A 16015-nucleotide genomic window follows, 5' to 3' on the forward strand; every position below is an offset into this window, starting at 1 on the left:
CATGTTCAGCAATCAGCACTCGAGATCAAAAGTCAGCAAATAGAGAAATTGATGGTGCGCATAGGTTTTTATTCGATTTTGAGCTGTAGACCCGAACTCCGAAAATCGTAAGCCCAGGACGTGTCGGCACGGGACTGACGGATATATGATCAGTTCACCCCTTCCGGCCTTCGTCTCAGGATCCTCACCCCTCAGCACAGCAACAAATCGTTGCAGCCCCAATATAAAGGCCAGGAAGAAATAGAGAACAAACAGACGTTAGAGACATGCTCTGAACTCAAACACCCAATTCTTATCCCTCCAGTCCCTCTAACCAAGGCGACTCGTGTCCGCCAAGGCACACGGCAGTTGCCCCAAACTAACGATGCCGTAGCCCGTAGCCGCCTCCACAGTGAACAGTTCACACCCTAGCGACCACGGGCGGAGCCGGCCAAATGCAAGCTCTTCCACCGCGCGCATCTGCAGCACAACCATAGTCGCCGCGCACCGCCCAGGCTCTACCACCGTCAAATCGACGGCCATAAAAGAAAGGCGGAACAAAAGAGGGACAGGTTGGTTCAGACTTCAGAGTTTCTCTTCTTCTTTTTTTTTTCTTTCTTTTTTTTTTCCGAAGAACTTGATCCAGAGAAATTGATAGCATATTCCTCACAGGCTAACAATACATCTCGTCACTGAGGTAGGTAATCTAGCATTGCTTCAGAAAGAGAGGGTAGGGGGGGATTGTGTAACCTTTGCATTTTCTTAATGTCTTTGAATAACATTGAGTATATATAATTTTTTTTGTGCGATTCTCCCAATGAGTTGACTTCACTGTAACTGAACTGGCGTAGGATCTGGATGAGAGCAATTCCTTATTAGCAATTCCATATCTATATGAGCACTTGGCAGTTGGCAAGTTACAAGGATCCTCTTTTCCCTTCTTGCTGGAAAAAACGATCCAAAAGTCCAAATCAACCAGCCAAAGTTTGCAGGATTTCCAGTTTGATCAAGCAACGGAGGTAGAGGTATTTTCTTTTCTTATTCGCACTTGCGTTTGATGTATGATAGCAGCATAATTTTACCTTTTGGAGTCGATGGATGGACTATGTGTTGGTGAAAGACTTAGATTATGTAGAATATTTTTTTTTAAAAAAAGAAATGATTCAGTGGAAAGAAATTGCTTTGCTTACTGATTTTTGAATATCATCAACAGATTCAGTGGAGGTTTAGTCACCCATTTATTCAATCTATAACTTCTTTTTTTGTTTATGTACATGTGACCATTTGCATTATAACTTTCTTCGTTTATGTATATAATTGACCCTTACAAGGGAACTGATTTTGAACTACCTACTGCTGAAAAACAGTGACAAGAGAATGGCAGAGACTGCAATTCTTCTAGCCATAAAGAAGATAAGTATAGCTGTGGCAGGAGAAATGTTAAGCCTGTCAAGACCCATTATTGCAAAAAAATCTGAACTAGTCGTAGCACTTCCGACTAACATGGAATTGGTGAAGGATGAACTTGAGATTATAAATGCATTTCTCAAGAAAGTTAAAACTCGGGATTGCCGTGATAATGTCTTGGAAACTTGGATAACCCAAGTCAGGAGGTTGGCATATGACATTGAAGATATTGTGGATCAGTTCATATATGTTGTTGGTGAACACCAGGGTAAGGGATTCTGGGGTAATTTAAAGAAATTTGTCAAGAAACCAGAGTCTTTGTTTTCATTGGATAGGGTTGCTACTGAGGTTGAAAAGGTAAAACTGAAGCTCAAGGAACTGTCAAGTAGGAGAGACCGCTGGGTACAATCAACGATTTGCAGACCCGATGCTGAGATACCAAACTATGACGATGAACAAGGAGTGTACCAATTCAGGCATAGCCAAGTACCAGATTATGACGACAATGAGCTTGTAGGTGTTGATGAATACAGAGAAACCCTCACAAAGCTATTGTACTCTGAACATTGTTCTCTGCGCATTGTTGCTGTTTGTGGTATGGGTGGCTTGGGCAAAAGTTGTCTTGTTTACAATGTCTTCAAGAGAGAGCGGTCTCATTTTGATTGCTCTTCATGGATTTCTGTATCACAGTCATGCAAAATGGATGATATCTTCAGAAATATGTTGAATCAACTACTTGGCGACAGCAGCGAAGTAAACTACGACACATCAAGGATGGGCATTGAGGTATTGAAAGAAGAGTTGAAGAGATTTCTGGAGGACAAGAGTTACATAATTGCATTAGATGATATATGGAGAGCTCCAGTTCTTTTGGAAATTAGAGATACCCTTTTTAATAGTGGCAAGGGAAGTAGATTAATCATTACAACTAGAATCGATGAAGTAGCTGCAATTGCTGAAGATGCCTGCAAGATCAACCTTGAGCCTCTAAGCAAGTATGATGCATGGATTTTATTTTGCAGAAAGGTATTCTGGAAAACAGAAAATCATGCTTGCTCCCCGGAATTGCAGAAGTGGGGTGAAAAGATAGTCAATAAATGTGAAGGTTTGCCATTAGCTATTGTTGCATTGGGGAGCTTACTATCACTAAGAGATAAAACAGAGGCAGTTTGGAAATGTTTCCATAGCCAAATAATTTGGGAGTTGCAGAACAATCCAGACATAAGTCATGTGGAGTGGATCTTGAATTTAAGTTACAGGCATCTGCCAAATCATTTGCAGAACTGTTTCTTATACTGTGCGATGTTCCCGGAAGATCATCTCCTTCGGAGGAAGAAGCTGATCAGATTGTGGATCGCAGAAGGATTTGTTGAACAAAGAGGATCAATCAGCTTAGAGGAGGTTGCTGAAAGTTATCTCATAGAACTCGTCCATCGGAGCATGCTTCAAGTGGTAGAGAGGAACAGTTTTGGCAGGATTCGACGTTTCCGGATGCATGATCTTGTACGTGAACTAGCCATTAAAATGTCCGAAAAAGAGAGTTTCAGTTCACTTCATGATGATACTTCTGGAGTTGTACAGGTAGTGTCAGATTCTCGTCGTGTGTCGCTGATCCGATGCAAGAGTGAAATCACATCAAACCTAGCTTCATCGAGGCTTCACACTTTTTTGGTTTTTGACACAACCATGCTTCAATGTTCATGGTCTTGTTTTGTTCCACCCAAATCTAAATATCTTGCAGTGCTGGACTTGTCAGGCTTGCCCATTGAGGCTATCAGCAATTCGATTGGGGAATTGTTCAATCTTAAATATTTGTGCCTCAATGATACTAACCTGAAGTCACTCCCAAAAACTATCACCAGACTTCACAATTTAGGGACCTTAAGTCTTGAAAGGACTCAGGTAACAAGTTTTCCAGAGGGGTTTGCAAAATTGAAGAAACTGAGGCATGTACTTGTCTGGAAATTACTGTACAATGAGCACTCAAGTTTCAGTAACTCCTTGGGTATGGGAACAATTGAAGGTCTTTGGAATTTGAAGGAATTGCTTACTTTGGATGAAATTCGGGCAAATAAAAAATTTGTCAGTAGGCTAGGGTATTTGGCCCAACTAAGGAGCCTTTACATTTCGGACGTAAGGAGTAACTATTGCTCAGAATTGTGTTCTTCACTATAAAAAATGCAACACCTCTTGAGATTACATGTGAAAGCAAGCAATCAAGATGAATTGCTCAGGCTGGAATCTTTGCAATTGCCTCCTGAACTCCAAACACTTCAGTTGACAGGGAAGTTGACAGGAGGAGTGCTGAAATCTCCATTATTGTTCTCAGCTAATGTAAATTCCCTTGTCAGACTGAGTTTATGCTGGTGCGATCTTACAGAAGACCCAATCCCATATCTCTCCAAGCTATCAAATTTAACAAGTTTAAATCTTCGGAGAACACCGGTGCAGGGGTCCCACATGTTGGCAAAGCTTGTGCGGTGGTGGAGCATCGGTGCGCCAGCCGTGCCTTTGTTGGTCTAGTGGCGGTCGGCCACGCTTAGCGGCGGCCGATCCGGTACTAGCCTTCTCCTGGGCGTGTGTGTTGGCGATGTCGTCGTGTGGGTGGTGGTATTTTTTTCTTTTCCTGGTTACGACTCTCCAGGGTTATAATCTTATACTTTTTTTCCTGCTCTATCAATAGAACTTCGCACCGTCTCGTGCGAGTCGTTCAAAAAAAAAAAATCTTCGGAGAACATATAATGGGCATCAACTAAGGTTCCATGCAGCCTTGTTCCCAAAGTTGAAGGGGATGACCTTGCAAGACATGGTAGAAGTTAGAGAGATTTACATGGATGAGGGAACATTGATCAGTCTTGAGTATCTAAAACTTGATGGTCTCAAACAACTTGCCCATGTTCCTGATGGTATTGAGTTTCTCATCCTTAAAGGAGGTATATTTTTGGACCTTACATGCTCATTTCAGGGGAAATTTACAAGAAAGTGCTAGAATGGGAAGACTAAATCATATATCAGCCATGAACTTGCGGTAAAACAAGGCAAGTAAAGCTCCATAACCAGTTAACCACTTCTGCCTACTATATGCATGAGGTAAAGCATGTCTGACACACAAGTTGCACAACTAAAAATGAGAACAATTTTCTCAATTTAATTTGAACCAGTGTTTCATTATATTAATCCTATGGAGTGTAGTTGGTTTTCATACATCAGTCGCTTTTAAAAAGTTTACAAATGTTAAGGACTCCTTTGGAACACGGGATTATTAAAATACATAAATAGGAAAACACAATATTGAGATGTCATGGCTGGTTGATTCCTCCTGGAAATGAGAACATAGGAATTACTTGAAACATATGTGTTTGGATTCATCACGGAGAAAAATACAGGAAATTTAAGATTATTTGTTGATTTGGTAGAGAGAACAGGGGGAGAGAGAAAAGTTGGAAGTGAAATTTAAAGGATTTTTTTTTAAAAAAATGAGGTTAGAACTCATGTTAGAATTCCTCTAAAATGTGGAGGATTTTTTATCCTATCCTATGAAGTTCCTTTGAAATATTCCTATAAACCAAATAATTCGTATGAAAATTATTCCTGCAGATTGAATTCTTTCAATTTTTTTCCTTTAAAAATCCTTCCATCCAAAGGAGCCCTAAAGGAAAAGGGTTAATAATCAACGGGGCAAATTTGTATTCTGATCGATTCAAAATTTAAATAAAAAACACTTTTATCCTTCTCTGCTATTTACTATATAAAAATTGTTTTGGACTGGTAGACATTTTTTTCATCTTTAGACTTAGGACAAGAATTATTAAATATTAATCGTTTTGGAGAAAGAAGTTAAAATGTATGGCCTAAAATGTTGTTTAATACTATCCTACCAGGTATGGCCGCACGGTACTACGGAGACAACACACATAGGCTGTACAAACCAGGATCAAAGTTTGGTGGTGATTCCCTCAAAAAAAAAATGGTGCTGATACTTTATGACAATTTATGTTCTTGTCCTTGACCATTTATGTGCTTCATTAATAGTCATTATTACCAACTTACCGAAATGTAGTTACTGGGGCCAATCTTCTCTAGTGATCAGTTGGGTCAGTACGTTAAGCCATTGGGCCCATTTGATTTTGAGAAAACAAAACATTAAAATTTTATAGGATTAAAATCGTATAGAAAAATTTCATATGAAAACCTTTGAAACAATCATATCCTATCCTTTAAAATTCTGGAATTTTGAAGAAAATTTAGTAGGAGCTCCAATCTTTTACAAATTTTCCTTTGAGTATCTCTCGTTCAATTCCTATGTTTTTCTTGTGATCAAATCAGACGGTCATTCATGTGTTTTGCAATCGTCTGTTTTACACTTGTATTTCTATTAGAATCTTACGTTTTTATATTTCTTCATTTTTCCATTCCTACGATTCAAAGGTCCCGAAGATCTCAAGCACAAGTTGAAAATTCATTTTTATACGGAGATGATGATCACCATGACATGGATCATATGGAAGCGTTCTATATTTCGGTTCAAAATTTCTGCAACGTTGGTTCCTTTGATCCCTTTGCCCGCCCCTCTCCCTCGCAAATTTTGTTTAAATTCAGTCAATTTGCTCAATGTTTGAAAAGTTGACGAAACCAATTTTCTAAAGTTTCAGTTCTATTGATCGACCCAAAATGGTTTTGCTTTCCGCAATATGGAATCCATGCATAAGGATCACGCACAAGAAACAACAAATTCTTCATTCATCGCAACCCAGCAACATAAGCGCGCATAGACTTTCAAATATGAATTAGCCATTGTTATAAATCGGGCAAAGAAAAATACACCCCGAACACTACCTCGGTTCTCAAATAGATGGCTTTTAAAATGCGTCTAGTTAAACATACAAAAAGCAGGTTGTCAGCAAATGTAAAAAAAAAATCATATCAGAAGTTGAAAATAGTAGTTGTAATAAAAATATTTTTATCTAAATATAATTTATAATTATAAAAGACTAATGAAGCGTGTACACTGATAAATGTGTCACCGTTGTAAACTCATCTTAAAAAGAAAAGGTTGCATGGCAGAATGACCAGATAAAATCTGATGCATTATGCATGCTTCCTTGTTAATATTTGAAACATTTTTGTAGCTATGTACTATTAAAGTGTAGTGCTGAGTGATCTTTCGTACGGCTCAGTCAAACTGTCAAAGGAAATGGTTGGCCACTATTTTTTTTTCCTTTTTTTGGTGCATTTGAGTTGTTCCTGATGTAAACCACCCCTGTTAAGAACTGGCCTCAATTGTCCAGCACAAACAATCTAAACCTGTATTTGCACTAAAAGTAGTGCTGATAGCCAATGCCCAATGGCAAGCAGGCACATGCCATATAACAATTAACAACCAGGACCTAAAGAGTTTTAACGTTGTAATAATTTAGAGACATACAATAAAACTACCACTATATATCATAACCGCATTTGTGTGTCATCCACTGCATCACTGTGCACAGCAAGAACATACCTTCTGGCACAGAAAGCTGAGAAATCTCGTAACTCGTCATAGCCGCCAGATGAACAAAGAGCAACATGATGCTACTCCAGTACTCAGGGCATAGAGCCACCCTTGTCAAGGCCGTAATCCGTCATGCTCATGCCAACTTCGTTCTGGTGCTTGATGAACCCACCTGTTGCAGCTCTCGAGTAACTCCAGTAGTACATGAGAGATGCCAGGAGATTTATAAGCATCAAGGCAGCAGCTGCTGCAAAGACTCCCTTGCGAAGCGTGGCACATGTGACCAAGTCATGCTTCATGTAGTAACCAAGATACTTGGTGTGGTACGCATTCCTCACAGATCCACCAATAAGGCAGGCTTCTGCGGTGAGAAATGTTATCCTGCGAACAAGAAAAGCCAGGACATTATGAGAAGGGATGTTCAGATGATCTAAATGCCAATGGTTATCACAATGAAAACCTTGAAATGCCAGCTAAATCGGATCCTAATGGAATTTAACAACTACGTTTGATCTAACATAAGCGTTCTTTTGCTAAAAAAAAAAAACATAAGTGTTCTCCCAAGTTTACATCAGTTACTAATGGCTTTACAATGATCAAGCATAGGCTTTCCAACTGTGTTCAGTAGTAGCAGACAATGGACATAAATCATTGCTACATCATATGCTAAAAGCAACTTATAAAAGTAAAACACTGAAATTACACTTTGGGAAAGCAGTTGTTGATTCTCAAGGTGATGGACAGTAAGAGTACCTTATTATAGCCTAGTACTACCAGAATTAGCTTATACTAGTATGATGGAAACCTGGTGAAACTACATATGGAAGCAGAAAGTCCTTGTGTATCGTTCCATTTCTGACCCAATTTGAAAGAGTGCAATTTACAAAGTCGGTTAATTCACAGGAAAGAATGTCACAAATCGCCAAATGCTATTTTGGATCTGCCAATTTGCAAGTAATCCTAGTCCCGAATGCAGTATTTCTGAAGCAAGAATAGCGACTACAAAGAAACATTCCCCTTCTTTCTTTGCCTTGGTGTCTAATTCCCCAACTGGTAGTAAATAAAGAACAGCAATCACTAATCTGTAAGGAGCAGGCAGTAGCACTAAAACAAAACAGGGGGGTTTAAGATTTTGTTGAAAAGACTACCACAAATAACCCATAACATAAGTTCTACCAAACGAGTCAAAATGGCTCGAGCAACTAAGATTGTCATTGCAATAAGCTACTGTTGCACAGTTCCACATTTTGGTTAGCTGTTGGAACCGTCACCAAATACTATCAATTAAATACTTTAACCCGTTAGTGAAGAATGGTGTCCGTGTAACAAAATATGCTAATAAAAAACTTCTCAACAAAGGCACTCATTAATCAGCACCAAGCAGGAATCACACCCATCAGCTGACTAAACATCAATTTGGTGGTGGTGACACCTTACTTCGCCGTCATAGCACAAGTTTTCTCAGAAATACTGTACCGTGTTAGATCAAGCCGTGCCAATATGCTCTTCGCAATATGAATGAAAGAACAAATTTGATTTGTGCAGGTCAATGTTGGATGACTTTGTCAATGTAATGGTCCAAACAGGGAATCTATTCATACAATTAAATTTAGCCAGGTGGAATTCACATTTTTCCCATAAAATAGATTCACATATCACCTGGAATGAAATGGTGTGAATGGATAAGCCTCTAGTCCTGTTAGATTCAGAGCAGGATTATCTAATTTTAACTACATCACAGTCACAGATGACAGTGGTCCTGAAATTTTCCCTCAGTTTATGGAGGCCAGGCAGAAGAGCAAACTGCTCTTGCACTACACTTGTCCCAAATGAAGAGCCCAACGAAGTAAATGAATCAATGCCCATTTATGCAGTTATTTCCTCACAAACTCGCTGTAATAACTGTCCCCTAAAAGCTTGTGCTGACACAAGAAATTACCGAAAGCAGCAACGGTTTCGAGCTTTGTCTCAATCTGATACCAAACAACAGTTCTGTCAGTTGCTGAAGCAAGAATAAGGACTAGAGAAAGCATCCAAGACTCTTGTGTCCCCATGCATTTGTCATCATTCCAACGGATTTACCCCCAAATCTTGCTCCTACAAAGTATTAAGCATCCATGGTGGGTTTATCGCCTCACTCACCAACTCAAAGCCGCACAGATTTCCGTACACTCGAATCCGCAAAGCGTGCACTCGCAATCGCAACGAACAAAGCTCAAATTGAACCGAATCTGACATACTGAATCAGCTCAAAATCACCAAATATAAATAGGGTTTAGCTAGCGCGCGCGCGCGTACCATGAGAGGACGAAGGAGGCGACGGCGCAGCCGCGGGAGGAGAGCGCGGGGCCGAGGCAGAGGCAGCGGGTGGCGGCGGTGACGAGCGCCTGGGCGAGGAGGAGCACGAAGAAGGCCGCGACGCCGTAGACGGTGGAGGCGTCGGTGTCGTAGAGGCAGTAGGACCGCAGGTCGTACTCGTCCGGCACCACCTTCCCCTGCGCCGCCCCGCTATTCAGAGACCACCACCACCACACCGGAAGAGAGACAGAGAGAGAGAGGACAGCGCGTGGGGCGCGTACCGTGCTCCGGCGGCGCTCGGCGCCGACGGCGAGGAGGAAGGCGAAGAGGTTGAGGAACGCGAGCAGCGCCGCGAGGGCGAGGGATGCGGGGCGCGAGGTCGCGAATCCGGCCATCGCGCAATGCTGCGGCGGCGGCGGCGGCGGTGGGATTCGAAGAACTTTGTACTAGTACTCGGTTGCTGTGAGAGTGAAGTGGGGAGTGGGAGGGAGGAGTGAGTGAGTGGGGGAAGTGGGGCCCACTCGTCGGTGGGACGATATAAATCCGCGGTTCCGGGTAGCTGTCGCGGTGCTCTCTTTTTCCCTTTCTCTTACTTGTCCTTTCTTCCTCTTTTCTTTTCTTTTGTTATTGACTAGTAGTAGTATTGCAGTGGGTGGTGGGGATTACTGGGGTTTGGCATAATTGGTTCTTCTTAGCACATGTACAGTGTAATTGGTTAAAGATAGATGCTTAAAAAAGAGGGCATATATACCCTCCCTTTCATATCGCAAGTCTGACTTTTTTTCCTATTCAATTTTTTTTAAGTTTAACAAAAAACATTGTAGTATTTTTAGCAGAAAACAAATATATCATCAAAATGTATGAAATTTTAGTTTTGACAAAACTAATTTGATATTTTAAATGTTGCTAATTTTTTCTATGAGTTTGGTCAAACTTAATAAAGTATGATTAAAAAAGGACATACAACTTATAATATGAAACGGGGAGTATTAGATAAGCTTGTGAATTATATTATTCTTAGTTATTAGATAAGCTTGTCAATTATATTCTTGGTTCTCCCAGATGTGAAATTGCGTCACTTACGTAACCTTGTCAACGTTACACTGGTTAATTTGAGAGGTCCTTTGGAACATAGTAGAATTTTTAGAGTGCAAGAATAAAAAAAAGCATAAGATCAAATTCGTTGATACCTCAAATCTTATGAATTGATTAGAAAATAAATGATAGTTTGGATAGACAGTAGGAAAAACAGATGAATCAAAGTAGAGGGATAGACTTGAAGAAAACTTTCCAAGAGATTTGGCCTCACGTGGGAAGTCCTCCAAAATTCTTATGATTTGAGACGTTCCAATAGAATTTCAAAGGAGTCTTAAACAAAACTGTTACTTTGTTCTAGACGAATTCTTCCCATTGAAATCAAACCCAATAAAATTTTCTCCATAAATCTTTTATTCTAAAGGAGTCTTTAACGACGATTGTCGAGATCTTGTCATACAAATTGTTTATACGACTGTGCCCAAGAGTGCCGACCCTTGTTAAATTAGGCTATGTTCTTTCAAGTAAAAAGTACGAATTATCCCCCCTCCCGAACTATTGCGGTCGACCAAATTACCCCTCTAAACCCGAAAACCAGACATCGCTCACCCTAAACTTTCAATACCAGACGAATTACCCCCCTCGACCCAATCGAGGGCGGTTTTGTTCTACGTGGCGTACGCGTGGCACTCCAGTCAACATTTTTTAATGGTGGGGCCCACCTATATACTCTCTCCCCTATTCTTTCTCCTCTCCCCCCTTTCTCTCTCTCGGGCGAGCGGCGGCGGCGGCGGCGACGGGCGCGGCTGGGCGACGTGAGGAGCTCACTTTCGCACGGTTCCGCTAGTCGGGTGAGGCCATCGACGCCGAGGACTCCGTGGCGGAGCTGGAGCGCGCGCTGGAGGTGGTCGACACCGTGCTGCTGCTCCCGGTGGGGCGTGAGGGCGACGGTGGCGTGGCGCTCGCCCACACGCCAAGGCGGACCAAGGAGGACGTGGACCTCGGCTTGGACCGATAGGCGCACGCTGCCGTGGCGGTCGGCAGAGACGGAGCGGGTGCTAGTGGTGGCGAACCGTGGACGGAGGGAGGTGGTCGAGGATGGCATCTACGTGGTGGATAGTGAGGGGAGGTTGGTGGTGGAGAAGGGGAGGAAGCTGGGGGCGGAGGGCGTCGGCGAGGCCGCCGCCAAGGTGCTCATCGTCGTTCGGCCGCCCAAGGACGAGGACGACCGACATAATCAGTGCCCACAGCCCTCTGCTCGCAGCCGCAGCCGCCTTCGGTCGCCCAGCCGCGCCCCCAGCCGATCGCCCGCCGCCGCGCGCTGGCTTGCTTACGGAGAAGGCGAGAACGCACGAGAGAGAGAAAAAGGGGAAGAGGAGAAAGAGGGGAGAGAGTATATATGACAGGTGGGCCCTACCATTAAAAAAAATAAAATGCTGACTGGAGTGCCACGCATAAACCACGTAGGACAAAACCGTCTGAATTGGGTCAAGGGGGTAATTCGTCCGGTATTGAAAGTTCAGGGTGAGCGATGTCTGGTTCTGGTTCTCAAGTTCAGAGGGGTAATTCGGTCGACCGCAATAGTTGGGGGGGGGGTAATTCGTACTTTTCCTTCTTTTAACACTTTCCCAACTTCTACTCCTCTTTTTCCAGGCGCATACTTTCTAAACTTTTAAACGATGCGTTTATTTTAATATTTTCTATTGAAAAGTTGCTTTAAAAACATATCAATCCATTTTTAATGGTTTTAGCTAATACTTGATTAATAATGCGTTAATCCGTCGTTATGTTTTTCTAACCCTCAGTAATGAACGCAGCTTTAGGATGGTTGGGAGGGAAAATGTCGTCATAAGGATAAAATAAGACCAAATTTGAAAGAGCTGTGGTTTGTGTTGAATATATAAGCACATATTGATTTAATTTATTTCATCAATAAATTATAACATTGCAATGTAAACTAACATAATCACATGCAATTCACACATGTAAATTAGACAGTAAATCATGAACAGATCGAATATACGGAACATTTCTTTGTTATATTGTCAATATGCGAAACATTGCTTTGTTATATTGTCACTTTTGCAGTACCGTGGCATCACTTTACATCTACGGAAGACATAACAGACACCTGGCTCCACTAGCCGGTCGAGTTAGAAATTTCAGATATTTTTCTTGACAGAGAGAAAGGCAGAGAGCGTTAGAAATTCACCATAACTCTTTCTTCGTGGCTATACGTGGGCAGTGGGCTCGTTCAGCCCAAGAAACAAAATTATGCGTGAGCAGGCCGACATATGAACATTTTGATGATATCTTTGTTCATTTGGTGGAGGGGAATAAGTTCATTTTAGGTCTCTCAATTTGTTGTCGAGTCTGAAAATCGCCCCCGAACTATTATAACGCATCCCACGGCTTTCAAAACCAGTGCAAATAATATCCCAAGGCATTTTGAATAGTAGTTTTGGATGATGTGGCACCTACGTAGCGTTGATGTGGCACTTATAATCGGAAAAATTCGTGGGTCGCACATATAAATGATTGTTCGTGTAAAAATAAAAAATTATAGTGGAACCCACATCTCCTTCTCTCCAATCTCCCCGCCCTCTCCTCCTCCACCCCAGTTGGACCATCCCTGGAAGAAAAATTAAGCTTCGAATGCATACAGGGATGTCATTGCCATGCATATGTTCAGACCAACCATTTTTAAATGGCAAATTTTGTTATAGGACATCGTGAATTTGTGTTTTTAGTTATGGAGCACGATAAAAATTAAGTTTTAGAGGAAAACACTCTTAAAACATAGATATTTACCGCTAGACACCACACATATTAAAATATTTATTTTTAGTTGAATAGAAGAGAAAACATTGTAGAATATCAAAAATACCCCTAGCTCCCACTATCATATCCTTCTTTCTTCCTTCTATTCTCCCTTCTTCACCGCGCGCACGTCCTTGCACTTGCCAATCCATGGGCATGTGAGGTCAGGGGCCACGCAGTGGCGACTGCAACCCAACCGCTACCGCTCCTACTCCCACTTGTTGACTATGGTGCCATCACCTCATCTGTAAAGTGGGTGATGGTATGACTTGTCCCTTTTCTGGGATGGTTTTTTGAATGATAAACTTAGATCAGTTCTTTATCCTTGGTCTTATTCCTATGCAAAGAATCACAAGGATTCAGTTCACATAACATCTACATTGGACTTAACACAAATTTTTGATCTTCCCATTACAGAGCAAGCTTATCAAGAGTTCATTTCAATGTCTGCTGATGACCATTTGAATCAACTTTCTGATTACAATGATTCATGGATCTATGTTTGGGGTAATGGTTCCTTATCATCTCGGAATATATATGCCATCAATTTTATTTATATACATGTGCCTAACTATTTAAAATGGGTCTGGAAGAGTAAGTGCACTGTATGAAAGTTAAGGTTTTTGGTTGGCTCCTTTTAATTGATCACCCAATTAAATACACGAGATATGCTCGATAAAAAGCATTGTGATCCTGAACAAAGTGATCTTACTTGTGTGTTATGTTCTGCTGGAGCTAGAGAAACTATTTTACACCTGTTCTTCTACCGCTCTTAGCTTGTAGCTCCGAATGACATAAAAGGATAAAAAAAAGAAGGGATAAAATTTAATACAGATCCCAGACTATCACGAATTTTGATGATATGTTGTAGCAAACAAGAAATACATTCAGATTATCTCATTTTGTAGAGAAGGCTGAAGTGAAATGCACTTATTTCTGATAATGTTCCTCCTCTGTCCCCTCTAGGATGACATTCTTCGAGAATGATTTATCCCTTCATTTTTTTCGTTTAAGAATAGACGAGAGATCAACTCTTTCCTGCTGGTTAAGCTGTTTGTAGTGTACTCTTGCTTTCAATTTAATATATTTACTGTGGGGACTTCCCTATAGTGTTTTCCCTTAAAAAGATTGTGGGCGTGTTTAGGAGCATAAGATTATGAGAAATACCTAGTTGGTAGCCAGCTTCTGAGAATCTGGAAAAACTGGGTTTCTTAGTTTCTGGTTTCTATTTTATTTTCTGGATTCTACACAACTACAGCTTTTCAGAATCTGGACGTATAAAAAGTTGAACTGTTTGGGGGGAGCTTTTGATTCTGGAAGAAGCTGCAGCTGTTAACAGCTCCTCTAAATAAGCGATGGAGGATTTTGTGTCCTGCACGCGATGGGTGGCACAATATTCTGCTTGCTATATCACGGAGGACTGCGCGCGGCGGTGGAGGAGAGCTGTTGACCGTGTTTGGGGAGCTTAAAATTCTGAGAAACAGTTAGTTAGTAGCCAACTTCTAACAATCCGAAGAAGCTAGATTTTTCAGCTTCGGGTTTCTAATTCATTTTTCTGGATTCTATAGTATACATTCCGAGAATCGGGGTGAGAATCTAGACTGTTTGGGAGAGCTAGAGCTTTTAGAAGAAGATATAGGGCCTGTTTAGTTGGTGACCTGACACACATGCCTGATGAAAACTCATGCCTGAAGCTAGCCTGAAAGTTTGAAGATATTTGCCTGACCAGGCAGCCTGTGAGATGAGTTGTTTGGTTTGAACCATGTGCCTGAGAAGAATAATGCATCGTCAAGCTGTAATAATTACTCTTAACAGATAATATTAACTCAACAAACATGATCAATCGGTGGGAAGAATGAAAAAAGCAAGAAAAAAAAAGAATGTAATTAATAGTGGGACCCATAGCTTTCACATCACCTTAATCTTGCTAGCTTCTCATTTGCCTGAGTCAGGCGTTGGAATTTCGTCGCCTGAGCCAGGCTAATCAAAGCGGCTAGCTGTCAGGTCAGGCTACCGCAGGAACACCCAGGACGCCAACCAAACAAAGTACAGGCATGTCTCAGGCAAGCATCTCAGGTCAGGCACAAACACGAGGGCAGCAACCAAACAGGCCCATAATAGCTAGAAGCTTCTCTAAACAGTACCTTGAGCAGCCGAGATACAGGAGAAGGAGAAGGAGAAGGAGACGTGGTGCAGGTGTCAAGTAGACATTTCTTTCTCTGGCCTCCAAGTAGACATGCATATGGTAGGAGTACCATCATTCGGGTGCTGTTTGGATGTGACTAAAAAAATTTTTAGTCTTTATCATATCGAATATTTGGACACTAATTAGAAGTAATAAACATAGACTATTGACAAAATCCATTCCGTAACCCTGTAGGACTAATTCGCGCGACGAATCTATTGAGACTAATTAATCCATAATTAGCCTATGTGATGCTACAGTAAACTTGTGCTAATTATGGATTAATTAGGTTTAAAAAATTTGTCACGCGAATTAGCTCTCATTTACGTAATTAGTTTTGTAATTAAGTAGTCTATGTTTAATATTTCAAATTAATGTTCAAACATCTAATGCGACAGGGACTAAAGTTTAAGTCTAGTCTCTATATCCAAACACCATCTCAATCAGTGATACTCTGCATACAAATGAAAACTCATGCACAACAGTTAACCTGTCAGGTTGGAAGGAACCGAGAGAAGGGAGGAAGAAGGTGGATCCATTTTCTTTTTATATTATACTGTTTCTCTCTGCTATAGCAAAAAATCTAATAAATACGTTATGAAGTAACAAATATCCACGTTTTAAGTGTATCTTTTCGTAAGACTTAAGACTTTACCGTGTCCAGGTGGCGATGTCACACAACAAAAATTGCCTAAAAAAACTAACTGGCCGGCACACCTGTGTGTGCAACCTTACTTGCGAAACATGAAAATGGTTCTAACAAATTTATGGCAAATTAAAATTTTAATGTCATTTATTTT

At 41.2% G+C, this 16015-nt stretch overlaps 2 protein-coding genes across 4 annotated transcripts; one reads left to right on the top strand and one right to left on the bottom strand.

Moving 5' to 3' along the window:
- The first annotated feature begins 253 nt into the window (after nucleotides 1–253).
- Nucleotides 254–6054, top strand: LOC4345108 (disease resistance protein RPM1). Of its 3 annotated transcripts, XM_066303547.1 has the most exons (5): nucleotides 254–551; nucleotides 831–998; nucleotides 1347–4424; nucleotides 5268–5356; nucleotides 5815–6054. In XM_066303547.1, the coding sequence occupies exons 2-3, from the start codon at nucleotides 874–876 to the stop codon at nucleotides 3559–3561; spliced, it is 2340 nt and encodes a 779-aa protein (XP_066159644.1). In that variant the 5' UTR covers nucleotides 254–551; nucleotides 831–873; the 3' UTR covers nucleotides 3562–4424; nucleotides 5268–5356; nucleotides 5815–6054. The 3 variants fall into 3 exon arrangements, with proteins under 3 accessions (XP_066159644.1, XP_025883435.1, XP_066159643.1); XM_026027650.2 differs by lacking the exon at nucleotides 5815–6054 and having other exon boundaries at nucleotides 1347–4476; nucleotides 5268–5459; XM_066303546.1 differs by lacking the exon at nucleotides 5815–6054 and having other exon boundaries at nucleotides 5268–5459.
- Nucleotides 6055–6666: 612 nt separating this feature from the next.
- On the bottom strand, nucleotides 6667–9674 carry LOC4345109 (uncharacterized). The gene is made up of 3 exons (XM_015795454.3): nucleotides 9457–9674; nucleotides 9176–9372; nucleotides 6667–7258 (listed from the first exon to the last, which is right to left on the bottom strand). The coding sequence occupies exons 1-3, from the start codon at nucleotides 9568–9570 to the stop codon at nucleotides 6970–6972; spliced, it is 600 nt and encodes a 199-aa protein (XP_015650940.1). The 5' UTR covers nucleotides 9571–9674; the 3' UTR covers nucleotides 6667–6969.
- Between the last annotated feature and the right edge of the window lie 6341 nt (nucleotides 9675–16015).

The sequence above is a fragment of the Oryza sativa genome, chromosome 8 (assembly GCF_034140825.1).
Source record: "Oryza sativa Japonica Group chromosome 8, ASM3414082v1".
Taxonomy (NCBI): domain Eukaryota; kingdom Viridiplantae; phylum Streptophyta; class Magnoliopsida; order Poales; family Poaceae; genus Oryza; species Oryza sativa.